This window comes from Schistocerca nitens, chromosome 1 (genome assembly GCF_023898315.1).
Source record: "Schistocerca nitens isolate TAMUIC-IGC-003100 chromosome 1, iqSchNite1.1, whole genome shotgun sequence".
Taxonomy (NCBI): Eukaryota; Metazoa; Arthropoda; class Insecta; order Orthoptera; family Acrididae; genus Schistocerca; species Schistocerca nitens.
Window position 1 is genome coordinate 934,173,474 of NC_064614.1, and position 15,424 is coordinate 934,188,897.

Genomic DNA, 15,424 nt, shown 5'->3' on the forward strand with positions numbered 1-15,424 from the left:
AAACATATTCACATCGAACAAGTTATGAAAGACTGTGAAATGGTTTAAAAACTCTATTCATGTAAATTCTAATTACTGCATTTCTACTCATGTGGAGCGTTACCTGATTGAATGATGAAAGTATGTCCTCCTGACGGATGTGTCGACCTGAACATGACTCTCAAAGTTCGTTAGCCTTTAATGAAAACAGTGACAGTAAGGCGCTGGTTAATCAAGAGGCTCGAACATTCAATACAGTAGTTGTGGTCCTGAGACAGGCGATCGTACAGATGTCTCCAAGTGCAGACCTAGAAATGCCAATAGTGCTACTTACGCCCAGAGTCAGCTGTGTCGTGCGAATGGCTCTGCTGTAGAGAAGCTGATGGTGCACCGATCTCCGTCTCCAACAAATATTACCGATATGCACACGATGCACACAGCTCGTCATCTCTTTTGATTCACACTCCTTACAGACTCCACTAATTTTCATTAATTCCTGTGCCCTGCTATCATTTCCTACCAATCACTGCACGCCCACCAATAGCAAAAAGTGCAAACATGCTGGCCCAGTCGCATGGATCCTTCCAGCACACAGAATCCCGCCAACACAATGTATCACAGCACAATCCCAATCACGTGACAAAACGACATCCTATTTTATTTTATTTTTTTAAAAAAAAGGTTGCTGCAGCTATATCTCTGTGACAGCACTGACTAATTGACTAATGTACCAATGGCGCATTTTCGCACCCATCATTAGACTCGCCTCAGAGGTCCCCTGATTCTAGAAAGTAGCTCATAGGGATAGGCCAATATTTTATGAAAGCCGTGTTTCTTTCAGAAAGCGAGTAATGGTTATCTACAAAAAGCTCTCAGCAAAACATGAGACAGCGGCGCTCTCCTGCTGGTAGCGTGGCGTCCTAGCCATAGTTTGGCCGCTGAGCAAGGCCTGGGTTGAAATACACATTTGCCAGCCATCTCCTGGATCGCTCCTGGCGTTCCAACTTCCAGGAAGACAGACACCTGAGGTTCCGGACTGCGCTGGCAGCAAAAGACCACTTTCCTCACGTTCCTCACAGCATTCTCTCCCCAGCCTGTCTCAAATCCAACGCTGTGTGCTTTCCCATGCAAACAAAAAACATCCAGAAAACAAGCTGTCCAAGCGCCACGTAAATGAAAGGAAATGAACGTAGAGATAACGAAGTATGTCCAGTCACTGTCATTCGATATACTTTCAATGAAAACACTGCAGAAGAAGTTCGCACTGTTGTCTCCCTCTAGTTACCTAACTAACATCGAATTGCATGAAAAAGGCAGGCAAAATTGTTTGCTGCATTTCAGCGTCTCCATAAAATTTCTTTAGGATTAAGAATGTCTGCCCCGAATCTACATCCTATACAGCACGGCTGCACTTACCAAACCAATCAGTGTCCCGTTCGAAATCTGACCCAGAGTCCAAACTTCTGCATCTGTTGATATCTGAGGTTAGAGATGAAGTGTGTCATAACCTTCACTTCCCTCCTCTCCTGAACATTCCATGGAAAAAAGCCCCACCTAATTTTCTTGAGCCAATCAAAAAGCATAACTTGTAGTCATCCGATGAGACAAGAGAGGATTGACTCTTCGGAACCCCTCCTAAGAAAATTGTCATAATATCTAACTAGAAGCTTTCATGTATGGAATGAGCCAGCGAGATATGTTTAATGGCTGGTACAACTCCGATCTGTTGCGATGTTCCCGGACTAAGAAACTTCGAAATTCCATCGTTTAGTCACTTCGGCAAACCAGAGATTTGCGATCCTGGGGGTCGTAGCATCTTCCCAATCTTGAGAAATGGCTTTGGCAGGGCAGGCATATTATACCCCACTCCAAATTACTCAAAGCATGACCTAGCTATTGTCCCTACAAAGAAAGGGGAAAAAACTTGCGTGTAACTGACCACCTCAGCACACTCTGGTGTGATAAACCTATAAGTAAACAATTCTCTAATTTGTAACAGACAAGATTTTCAGGACACAAGAGAAAGGCATGACTTGGGCTGGTACATGACACTGTAGCACTTCACGACAAACCACTTGGAATGTAAATAATGTCTGTCCTTTGAAGCTTCTTCCCTCATAGGTTTTGTAGCGCAAACAGTAAGCTACCTTTTGTGAAGAAACATTCAGGTAGATCGCCCACGCAATTCGCTACCAGGTTGTGGACGCTGCAGATGCACATTCTCTCATGCCATACAGGGTCTCCCTCACTCCTAAGCTGCACTGGTCATTCAAATTTAACTACCACATGAAACAAAATTGTTATGGCTTTTGTGGCCAGTTGTTGACAAACTGCCTATTTGCTTCTGTCTCGGGTTATTCGACTGGCATTGTCAAAGCTTCTCCCTCCATTGCCGGTGGTGAACTGGAGCCAAGCTCGCGACCGCAGACTATATGTACCTGGCGCGACAACGTCCGAGGGCTTCTCTGCGGTCATTCCCGGTGCGGTTCTCCTCTTGCTACATGCGACTGTCGTTCGCTGCAGTACGGGAAACCGGGATCCGTTTACCTTAAGGCTTTCCTTTTTCTTGTTGAAGCTGTTCCCGTGTTTGTGTATTTCTACAGCTTACCTAAACAAGCGGATGTGATACTGCTTCTCTACAGCCAGAACTTCCGTGTCGGGGAATTTTATTACATGGTCGGTGTTTCTCAGCGCGTGCTCTGCCACGGCCGATTTCTCGACCTGCCCCTACCTGCAATGTCGCTTTTGATCCTGGTGTTGATTGATCGTCCAGTCATTCCGACGTAAACGTTTCCGCATGTGCATGATAAGCGGTATATTCCCGACATTGAAAGTGGGTCCCTTTTATCCTTTGCCGATCTTGTTGTTGTTGTGGTCTTCAGTCCTGAGACTGGTTTGATGCAGCTCTCCACGCTACTCTATCCTGTGCAAGCTTCTTCGTCTCCCAGTACGTACTGCAGCCTACATCCTTCCGAATCTGTTTAGTGTATTCATCTCTTGGTCTCCCTCTAGGATTTTTACCCTCCACGCTGCCCTCCAATACTAAAATGGTGATCCCTTGATGCCTCAGAACATGTCCTACCAACCGATCCCTTCTTCTAGTCAAGTTGTGCCACAAACTACTCTTCTCCCCAATCCTATTCAATACTTCCTCATTAGTTATGTGATCTACCCAGCTAATCTTCAGCATTCGTCTGTAGCACCACATTTCGAAAGCTTCTATTCTCTTCTTGTCCAAACTATTTATTGTCCATGTTTCACTTCCATACATGGCTACACTCCATACAAATACTTTGAGAAAAGACTTCCTGACACTTAAATCTATACACGATGTTAACAAATTTCTCATCTTCAGAACTGCTACCCTTGCCATTGCCAGTCTACATTTTATATCCTCTCTACTTCGACAATCATCAGTTATTTTGCTCCCCAAATAGCAAAACTCCTTTACTACTTTAAGTGACTCATTTCCTAATCTAATTCCCTCAGCATCACCCGACTTAATTCGACTACATTCCATTATCCTCGTTTTCCTTTTGTTGATGTTCATCTTATATCCTCCTTTCAAGACACTATCCATTCCGTTCAACTACTCTTCCAAGTCCTTTGCTGTCTCTGACAGAATTACAATGTCATCGGCGAACCTCAAAGTATTTATTTCTTCTCCATGGATTTTAATACCTATTTCGAATTTTTCTTTTGTTTCCTTCACTGCTTGCTCAATATGGAGATTGAATAACATCGGGGAGAGGCTACAACCCTGTCTCATTCCCTTCACAACCACTGCTTCCCTTTGATGTCCCTCGACTCTTATAACTGCCATCTGGTTTCTGTACAAACTGTAAATAGCTTTTCGCTCCCTGTATTTTACCCCTGCCACCTTCAGAATTTGAAAGAGAGTATTCCAGTCAACATTGTCAAAAGCTTTCTCTAAGTCTACAAATGCTAGAAAAATAGGTTTGCCCTTCCTTAATCTAGCTTCTAAGATAAGTCGTAGGGTCAGTATTGCCTCACGTGTTCCGATATTTCTACGGAATCCAAACTGATCTTCCCCGAGGTGGGCTTCTACTAGTTTTTCCATTCGTCTGTAAAGAATTCGCGTTAGTATTTTGCTGCCGTGACTTATTAAACTGATAGTTCGGTAACCGAACTTCACTAATTCCCACTATATCTAACTTTAACCTATCCATTTCCCTTTTTAAATTTTCTAACCTACCTGCGCGATTAAGGGATCTGACATTCCACGCTCCGATCCGTAGAACACCAGTTTTCTTTCTCCTGATAACGACATCCTCTTGAGTAGTCCCCGCCCGGAGATCCGAATGAGGGACTATTTTACCTCCAGAATGTTTTACCCAAGAGGACGCCATCATCATTTAACCATAGAGTAAAGCAGCATGCCCTCCGGAAAAATTACGACCGAAGTTTCCCCTTGCTTTCAGCCGTTCGCAGTACCAGCACAACAAGGCCGTTTTGGTTATTGTTACAAGGCCAGATCTGTCAATCATCCAGACTGTTGCCCCTGCAATTACTGAAAAGGCTGCTGCCCCTCTTCAGGAACCACACGTTTGTCTGGCCTCTCAACAGATAACCCTCCATTGTGGTTGCACCTACGGTACGGCTATCTGTGTCGCTGAGGCACGCAAGCCTCCCCACCAGCGGCAAGGCCCATGGTTCATGGACATTCTTTCATCTTCCTTGATCGGTTTGAAAATTGTCTTTACGCCGTGTTTGTGCAATATACGGCCAATTCTGTCCGTCACTCTGGGAATGTATGGCAGAAAGGCAGTACCCGACTTTTCTTTTCCTGATTTCTTAGTTCGCCGAGTGTTTGACTCTGTTACACTTCTAATATAATTTGTGGAGTACCCATTGCTCCTCAGAACATTTTCCAGGCGCTTTTCGCGTTTGAAATGCTGCGGCTCACATATTCGTCCTGCTCGCGCTACGAGCGTATGAATCATGCCTCTTTTCTGGCTCTGGTGGTGGTTTGATAGTTTGGGTAGGTATCGGTCCGTGTGTGTCGGTTTTCGGTACACGCTATGTCCCAGGTTTTCGCCGTCCCTTGTGACCAACACGTCTAGAAATGGTAGTTTTTTATCCTTTTCTACTTCCATTGTAAATTTTATGTTGGTGTGGAGGCTGTTCAAGTGTCTTAGGAAGTCACCGAGCTGTTCTTCACCATGGCTCCACACAATGAAAGTATCATCGACGTACCTGTACCACACCTTAGGTTTACAAGTCACCGAGTCCAATGCCTGTACTTCGAAATGTTCCATGAAGAAGTTGGTCACCACTGGACTAAGAGGACTACCCATGGCAACGCCTTCCAGCTGTTCGTAGAAATTGCCAACCCACGTGAAATAGCTCGTGGTGAGACATGCATGGAAGAGCTTTGTGATGCTTTTAAATTTTAGTTTAATTAATTGTTTATATTTTGTGTAATTTTGTACTTAATTTAAAAATAGCGGACAATCATGGGCTTGGTTGAGAACGGTTATTTCTGAATCACAAACTGCACGATTTATCACCGAAATATTCATTTCAAACATTTTTAACACACCCAGCCTTAGCAACGAAACCATGGTACTTGCTTAATTTTCTGTTAAGTTACTGGGGCTGTTATATCCTTGTTCAATTTATTCTTTTGCCCACAGACAACTACCAGTTAGCAGTAGTATGGGTTTTACTCAGTGTTGAAGTTAAAATACGAACGGAATTATTTATAAACACTGCTACCACCGAAAGTCTTGTAACAATCGATTCTGTATCCTCGAGATTTTCAGGGGGTGTTGCACTTCGATATTCATTTGTTTTCTGTTTGTTTCTGATCTCGTGGTAGTGTTTTCGGATGGCAGCACTAACGCATCAAATGCTGGTTTCTGAAAATGGCCGATGAACAGGTGAGTGAAGAAACTAAGATTTATGTTAATTATTTACTTAGGGCATGACATGAAAGTTAATAAATACGCCCCGAGTAACTGGAAAAGACCATAGATTTCTGTTACATATTGAATTATATTGCTTTATGTTATGTTTTAGCTGAAATGAAAGTGAACAGTGAGTTTATCGTTAGTTGCGCGCCGGAAAGAAACGCCAGTCAAAATCAAATATAAACAAATAGGAGTTCGTGCGTAAAGCTCATTGTCAGCTTGAAAATACGCCAATACAAGGTGTGTAGTAAGGGAAAAACTGACTTGTGAAAAGTATACAACGCACTTGTGAGATAAAACGTACTATTAATCAGTGTAGAAGGACAAAAACATTCGCAAATGATGACGGGAATAGTGTAACGTTTGAGTACATCATAAAGAGTAGTAGAGTTACAGCTATTCATTACAGAATAAACTTAAATTGTTGATGAGTTATTGTATTATCTTGTTGATGTCTTTTGTTGACTTTTTAGGAGGTGCGGCAATTGGAGTTACTTTGTAAACAACTCTACGAATCCCAGGATTCAAATCATCGCGCTGAAGCTGAGAAGGCATTAGTTGGTTTTCAAAATGCACCAGACACTTTGGCAAAGTGTCAGCTTCTGCTCGAAAGGGGAGACTCTTGTTATGCCCAATTATTGGCTGCTACAACTCTCACTAAACTTGTTTCAAGGAGTGCACAAGGTCTGAGTTTACAGCAGAGAGTTGACATACGTAAGTTACATTCACCTTGTCTGCAGTTATGTATGAGTATGCACTTTATTTAATTATGCAGAATTATTGACGATGTACCATCATAAAGGTAATAATGAAAGCAAGGGAACCGTTTTTGTAGTCAATCACTATTTAGGCCCCACATTCTTCAAAGTTACCAGTTGTAGGTAAGGAAATAATGGTTAAAACGAAAAAAATATTTTACTCAGTTTAGAGTGCTTGAAGTACAAATTCTCTTTGTTCTCTCACATGCTTTTATTTGTAATGTTTTCGTTTCCTTCTTGAGGGATGTGCATTTATTTCGTGTGTTCCATACATTTTGGGTCAGATGAACTTATGAATACCATTTGGCCATTGAGCAGACCGTATTTTGTAAATATGGCCACACACTGTTTATCTGTTGAGTAGAGCTGCTGCTCTACAGTACATGCTGAAGTGTAGAACAATAAGAGCACTTTTCCTTCATAATTGATTGTTTTGTAATGCATGTATTTTGCATACCTAATGAAATAATGTAACCAGGCTAAACAAAAAAAATTGTCTGTGTTTTGAATGTTCGTTGGATATGTTTTATATCCTTTTTAGATTATTGATAGCTATGTTTTGTCATAGGCGGCTGTACATAAATGTTGCTGTCACAGCTACTCATACTTTTTAATGAATTTTTTAGTCCCACAGTGGTCTGTGGTTTAACCTGAGTTTTAAGCTAGTTTGAAAAGTAGTAATTTGGTTGCGAGTAGTTGAAGATAATGAATATTATGATGCAGAAATAACTTGTCTACAGTTATTGAAAAATTAAACTGATGGTATTTGCAGTATAGTATGTACCATAAAACTTATTTTGTGATGATTGCAATCTTCTGAACATGTGGAATGATAGCCCCTGTTCTTCAAAATACCTTACGAATTCTATGGTTATGTACTCAAGATGTAGCACAATGATCCCTGCCCGTTGTTTGACTGAGCGAGGTGATGCAGTGGTTAGCACACTGGACTTGCATTCAGGACGACGACGGTTCAATCCCGCGTCCGGCCATCCTGATTTAGGTTTTCCGTGATTTCCCTAAATCGCTCCAGGCAAATGCCGGGATGGTTCCTTTCAAAGGGCACGGCCTGTTCCTTTCAAAGGGCACGGCCGACTTCCTTCCTTAATCCGATGAGACTGATGACCTCGCTGTCTGGTCTCCTCCCCCAAAACAACCCAACCCAACGCTGCCCATTGTTAAAAAAAAAAAAAAAAAAAAAAAACATACTATTTTCTGCTACTCTCTTATTGAGTACTTACAACCACTGTGTGCACCCTTTGTGTACATGTAATACCTCATGGTGAGTTCTGCCAACACTGCTCTGCAAAACATGTAGATACTGCCACTACTCCGAAATCCTACACTATGATGACTTCTGTCGTCTGGGGGAATGCATCAAAAGTTTAATTTGATAGCAATCTCATGATATTTTATTTCTGGTTATAATTGGACAATTAAATATTCTGCAATAGGTTCACCCATGGAATATGTGGAAGAATAGCTGTTAGAATGTGCTGGTGTTTTCAGTGGTAAAGCTATATTGTTCATAATACATGAGTCGTAAATCAGTGTTACACCACAAATGCAGCGGACGAAAGAACAACAAGCTAAAAATAGTCAACATGTCATACACGACCATGGCAGAGAGAAAAAATAGGGTGCCAAATTACAAATGTAACAGCACTACCACTTAAATCTGGTGACAATTTCTATGTATGGATGAGAGATGCGTACTGTTGTCTAGCTAGAGGTGTAGTTAATACATCAGCAGGCATTTCCTTTAACTGCAAGTATTTATCAATAATCTCACTTCTTTCACACATTGTTCAGTAGTGTCATTTAGCACAGAGACATATTTCAATCTAGAATGAAACTCGGGAATTTATGGAAGTTTACTAGAACTCTGGTTGTCTTGAGAAAGTATTACAGGATTTTGTTGCTTATTAATTAGCAATTCTCCAGTCAGCCGTCTCAAATGCACTGCCTGTTTGGCTGTAAAATTTAAAGCTGCATATTCAGCTTCAGCTGTAGAGGTGGGAAAATCTTTCAGTTTTTTGCTCTCCCAGGAAATTATATTTTTCCCCACCAGGAAAGCACTCTCAAATTGTCTGAACCTAGTAGTCAAATCATCTGCAAAATTTGAGTCAATGAAATCAGTTACATGTAGATCACTAAAATCCTCTTTGGTAAACACAATGCCATAGTTCATACATAGTACTCTTGGCATAACAAAACACTCTTTGCTACCGTCTGATGCACACTAGCAAACATATAGCTATATTGGCTTAAAATAATAGTTGCGCAAGATGTCGGGTCTTGTATTAGTACTGTATACAACAAATAATCAACAAGTTCCTGGTATATAAATTTGTCAGCCTGCATACCCCAAAACTTGATGTATTAATACATTTCAGCACATTTGAATATAACCCTTAGAGTCAAGTTTTAAATCACCATTCTCCCAGTTTCTAGTTGTACATGTGCCTTAAGGCTTTCCTCCTCCTACATCTTTGATTTCAGAATGCTCAGATAATCCCTGATACAACTTATCTTTCATCACACTGTTTTTACAAGAGACAAAAAAAATCATATATATATATATATATAACATTTCTACCTGACCACTAATGAAAATGTGATCTTCTTCAGTATTTGGCTCATTCCGCATGAAATGAACCAAATGGTCATTTTTTGAAAATCAGTACAGTAAAGATTTATGCATGATAATACACAACAAAATATCAAATTTAATGATTTGAATCTCATTTTTATTGTATTCAAGATATTTAGTTATGAATTGACTTGTCATTCCATAGTTATAGTTGACTATACTCCATAAACACCAAAAAGCTTCATTATATTGGCTGAACTGATATGCTGTCTGTGAAACATATGATGCAACAAACAGTGCCTTACTGTTTAACAACCGGTTTCCTTTATATCCTGCACTGAATATTTTTTTTCTGGTAAGACTTCCGTTGAATTTTTTTCTCTTTTTGAAAGTGACAGGGACTACTGTCACCCCTGTGTCAAAAAAGAAGATAAAGTTTGCTTCTTGTTTGAACAAATACTTCAAAATTTTTAATATTATGGAAATGTGAGGTTAAGAAAATGTATTAACTCCTAAATCTATTAAGTTTTGGAAATAACTATTTTGTACAGGAATGTTGTCATGGGTGTGACAATATGCACACATTTTTAAAGATTTTCCGGTGTAATTAAATACCAGTATATAAAATTTAAAAGAAGCTGTTTCTGTTCATGTGAAATTTTATACTGCTGAGATTTCAAATAAATAGAGGTCTACTGACGTTAAAAATAAATTCAAATAATGTATCTTGCACTCCCAGATAATGATTTCTTCAACAGAAAGAATGACAAAGCTGCAGGATAAAATGAAGGAAGATCCACTAAACATGAAGAACACTTAAAAAAGGGGGTCGACAGAAGCGTCCGATCCCACGCGTCGGCTTTGACCCGTGACGTAAGGGTGTTGTCGTGTGTGATGTCATGACAGCGTGGAGTTTGGTTTGAGTGTGGCTGTCTCCAGTTCTGTTTTATCGTATTTTATTTACTTTTCCGATCTGTTCGTTCTATCTCGTGAGATTTTTTTTAAAATTTAAAAACACTTATTACTTATTTTAACTATCTGTTTCCTCCAATTTCTGTTTTAGTTTATTATATTTATCTTTCTGATCTGTTCGTTCTATCCTGTGAGATTTTTTTTTTAAAAAGACAAAAAACACTAATCAGCTACTGAAGCATCTTTATCTTCTATGGGTTGCAGGGGTTACGACCCCTGGGGAGGTGGGTGGGTATTCATGCATGGCTGTCTTCACTTACACGTTGTAGCTACGCAAAGCGTCTAAATTTGTTTATACTTAGTTTGCCCCCCACCCAAAACACCCCATTTCCAGTGCTTGTCCCGTTAGTGTCATTAGGCTTCTTGTGGAAAGTGTGTGTGTTTGTTTTTGTTTCCGCCATATTTGTGACGTCATGGGTCAAAGCAGACGGGCGGGATCGGACGCTTCCGTATTTCCAAAAAAGGAGAGAGAAAGGGACAGAATGAGAAGAATGAAGAACAGAAAGCAGCTACTGATGAACCAATGCAATCTACTAAAAAAGAGAGAGAATGATAAAACTAGACAGATTGTGTAGGGAAAGGAAACATAAAAATATGGCAGAAACAAACCGTACCAGTGAATTAGGATCTTACAAATGTTCCCAGGCATTAGCCAAAGCTGTACACAAGGAAAAAAACATCACTTCCAAATAGTCTGGGGAAATGGACTGCTGTTGTCAGGAAACTTGTTAAGGAACTGGATCTTGCTGACACTAAAAGAAATGTTAAAATATCCCCAAAAGGTTCAAGAAGTTTGCCAACTGAAACAAGGAATAAAGTAGTTGATAATTTTTGTCAAGATGATGTTAGTCGAGCTACTCCTGGTATTCAGTATGTAAAATCTGTTAAAGACCACAGAAGTGGAAAACGAGAACATGTTCAGAAGCGGTATATGATTATGACTGTTGGTAAGGCCTATGAGGAATTTAAGAATTCAAACCCTGATACGCCATTAGGAAAGCCAAAATTTTATGGACTAAGGCCAAGTCATGTACTACCAGTTTCAGAAATACCTCATAATGTGTGTGTGTGTGTATGCAAATTTTAAATTTCTAAGTGAAAGCATTTCACACGTGGTTCCAGATTTTTCTGTTTCTACTGAAGAGTTGTTTCAGAAAGTTACTCGCGATGTAGAAAATGAGGATTGTGTGATACAAAATGCAGAAAGTGCAAACATGACCTGTCATTGTGGTTGACTGATGAAAATAAAGATAAAATTCTGTCCAGGAAGCAGTGGAAGGATTATGATGGAGTGCCAAAGTTGGTGGAAAATACATCAACACTGAAAGCAGCAGCTGAAGAGTTAGAGGACAGGTGTCAACATTTAAAAAGCATTTCTGGATAAGAGGAAAACAGGCCAAATATTTTGAATCTTGTAAGAAAGAGCTTACAAAGAACGATGTTGCGATTCTACATCTACATTTATACTCCGCAAGCCACCCAAAGGTGTGTGGCGGAGATTTTGCTGAGAACTTTTCTTTAATGTCACAAGATGAAATTCAGGCTGCACATTGGAGCCATAAACAAGTAACATTATTTACATGCTGTGTATGGGATATCTAAAGACTGTTTCTTCTTATGCAATTGCAAGTGATTATCTTTCACATGATAAATTTGCAGTTTGGCGCTTTCCTGAAAAAATTACGTCACATCTAAAACAGCAGAATCAAAATTTACAAAAGTTCATATGTTTTCGGACAACTGCACTGCATAGTTTAAAAATAAATTTACATTTTCCTACCTCTGCTGCACCAAATCCTGTTTGGGAGTTGAAATTGAGTGGAAATTCTATGCCGCTTCACACAGAAAAGCGGCTGGTGATGGGATAGGGGGAACAGTGAAGAGAGCTGTTTGGAGAGGAATCAGAAGTTGGATAGTGGTGGTGAATAATGCAAAGGAATTTTCATGAAGCTCATGTTCTCTTCGTATCAAGCAGTGCTGTAGACAAGACAAAGGAATGGCAGTCAAGGCTTTGGGAAGATGTCATTCCTATTCCTAAAGTGCATTCTAACCTTTATTTTAGAAACTATGACAGACGCCATATTTTTAACTGCGGAAACATCTGGCAGTGAAATGACAAGATATGAAATCTTTCGGGAGATCCCTAAATCCAAGAAACAGCTGAAATTTTCTGATGTTTATTCAGATTCTGAAGAGTCTAATTTTCAATATAACCAAGCAACATCAGAAAATGAAGTACAGGCAACCATAAATCCAACTAAGGAAATTAAAGCTGGAACCTTTTTGATCATCAAGCTACAGAGTGAGAGTGAAAATTTTGTTGCTGTTTGCCAATCAGTGTGTGTGGCTGATTAAATCAATGTTATGTTTTTAAAACCTCATGAGAAAGAAAACAAACTCTTTTCTGCTAATGAAAATGACATTTCAATTGTTTCTTTACAAAAGAATGTTGTTAAAATTTTGAATCCCCCTGCGATTCAAATGAAAGGAAATAGAGTTTTTTTATTACTTTCGTGAAACTATTTCTGTGTATATTTCTTTAGTTAGCTAGTTGAATATTCATTACTTTATTTGTTTGAACAGGACAATGCTTCATTCTCCATATTGTGTATTATGTTGAGGTAAGAGAGAGTTTCAGTTGAAGATGAGCTGTCTGTTAGTCTCTATTAATTAATTGTGTTTTTTTTATTAATTTGACACAAACACCACTTTCATTAAGCAGTGTGATATTTTTGTACTACAAAAAAGTAATGAATCCATTATCACCCTTTAATTCTCGGAAATATTGAGAGAAATTCGTACATGTCACACCCAGTGCATAATTATGTCACACCTGTGACAACAGAAATTATGTTATTACTTTGAAAATAATGTAAGTTTCTTTCTGATATTTTCATAGCTAATGCAATAAGATTCCAGTATTATACAGTTATTAATTTGTTTACATCCCAGTAATTGTCAATGTGCTACATTGCACTTCTGCATTTTGTCAAACCCACGTCGTATGATTTTTGGCTAATAATATAGGTTTCCATCAGTTACAAAAAGAAAATTATATTCAGACTTAGTAATGTAATCAATTTCCTTTTAAGTGATATACAGGGTGTTACAAAAAGGTACGGCCAAACTTTCAGGAAACATTCCTCACACACAAAGAAAGAAAATATGTTATGTGGACATGTGTCCGGAAACGCTTACTTTCCATGTTAGAGCTCATTTTATTACTTCTCTTCAAATCGCATTAATCATGGAATGGAAACACACAGCAACAGAACGTTCCAGCGTGACTTCAAACACTTTGTTACAGGAAATGTTCAAAATGTTCTCCATTAGCGAGGATGCATGCATCCACCCACCGTCGCATGGAATCCCTGATGCGCTGATGCAGCCCTGGAGAATGGCGTATTGTGTCACAGCCGTCCACAATACGAGCACGAAGAGTCTCTACATTTGGTACCGGGGTTGTGTAGACAAGAGCTTTCAAATGCCCCCATAAATGAAAGTCAAGAGGGTTGAGGTCAGGAGAGAGTGGAGGCCGCCTCTACCAATCCATCAATCACCGAATCTGTTGTTGAGAAGCGTACGAACAGTTCAACTGAAATGTGCAGGAGCTCCATCGTGCATGAACCACATGTTGTGTCGTACTTGTAAAGGCACATGTTCTAGCAGCACAGGTAGAGTATTCCGTATGAAATCATAACGTGCTCCATTGAGCGTAGGTGGAAGAACATGGGGCCCAATCAAGACATCACCAACAATGCCTGCCCAAACATTCACAGAAAATCTGTGTTGATGACGTGATTGCACAATTGCGTGCGGATTCTCGTCAGCCCACACATGTTGATTGTGAAAATTTACAATTTCATCATGTTGGAATGAAGACTCATCCGTAAAGAGAACATTTGCACTGAAATGAGGATTGACACATTGTTGGATGAACCATTCGCAGAAGTGTACCCGTGGAGGCCAATCAGCTGCTGATAGTGCCTGCACACGTTGTACATGATACGGAAACAACTGGTTCTCCCATAGCACTCTCCATACAGTGACGTGGTCAATGTTACCTTGTACAGCAGCAACTTCTCTGACGCTGACACTAGGGTTATCGTCAACTGCACAAAGAATTGCCTCGTCCATTGTAGGTGTCCTCGTCGTTCTAGGTCTTCCCCAGTCACGAGTCATAGGCTGGAATGTTCCGTGCTCCCTAAGACGCCGATTAATTGCTTCAAACATCTTCCTGTCGGGACACCTTCGTTCTGGAAATCTGTCTCGATACAAACGTACCGCACCACGGCTACTGCCCCATGCTAATCCGTACAGCAATTGGACATCTGCCAACTCCGCATTTGTAAACATTGCACTGACTGCAAAACCACGTTTGTGATTAACACTAACCTGTTGATGCTATGTACTGATGTGCTTGATGCTAGTACTGTAGAGCAATGAGTCGAATGTCAACACAAGCACCGAGGTCAACATTACCTTCCTTCAATTGGGCTAACTGGCGGTGAATCGAGGAAGTACAGTACATACTGACGAAACTAAAATAAGCTCTATCATGGAAATTAAGCATTTCCGGACACATGTCCACCTAACATCTTTTCTTTATTTGTGTGTGAGGAATGTTTCCTGAAAGTTTGGCCGTACCTTTTTGTAACACCATGTATATTGAAATAGGAATCTTTAATATGGGACATCTTAAAATTATTATACAGTTCATTTGTAGAGTTCAAGTGTCACACCCGTGACTATGGAATCAGTCATTTGTAAAGTAACCAAATCTAAAAGTACAGTTTTTGCCTTTTCATTCCACTGTATTGTGTTTTTTGACCATATATGGCCTTGGATAGTTACAAGACTTTGCCTTCATTGCGTATTGATACAAAATCATGTGGTTGTTTCATGACAGTGGTTTTCTCAAGCCCTATATAGAAAAGCAATTTTAATATTCAGATTATGACTCTTAAAATCAAAATTTGCGGCTAAATTAATGAGAGCTCTGGCAGTACTACGTCTTACAACTGGCAAAAAAGTTCTAATATAATCCGTATCAATTTTTTACGTGAATCCCTTAGGAACAAATCTAGCAGGATAGTGTGCTGTGTCATGTGCATTTCTTTTTAATTTTTATTCTTTGGTGAGTCTACACGTTCCCAAACACCATTTTTGTAGAAACAGAAACTCTTTTA

The 15,424-nt window shown here is 39.8% G+C and overlaps 1 protein-coding gene across 4 annotated transcripts in view; it reads left to right on the forward strand.

Annotated features, from left to right (window-relative positions):
- The first annotated feature begins 5,812 nt into the window (after positions 1-5,812).
- Positions 5,813-15,424, forward strand: part of LOC126193895 (exportin-7) — a 237,115-nt gene continuing 227,503 nt past the window's right edge. For all 4 annotated transcript variants that reach the window (XM_049932723.1, XM_049932725.1, XM_049932724.1 and 1 more), the window contains exons 1-2: positions 5,813-5,882; positions 6,386-6,626. In XM_049932723.1, coding sequence (XP_049788680.1) covers positions 5,868-5,882; positions 6,386-6,626 — 256 coding nt within the window. In that variant the 5' untranslated portion in view covers positions 5,813-5,867. The remainder of the gene's footprint in view (positions 5,883-6,385; positions 6,627-15,424) is intronic.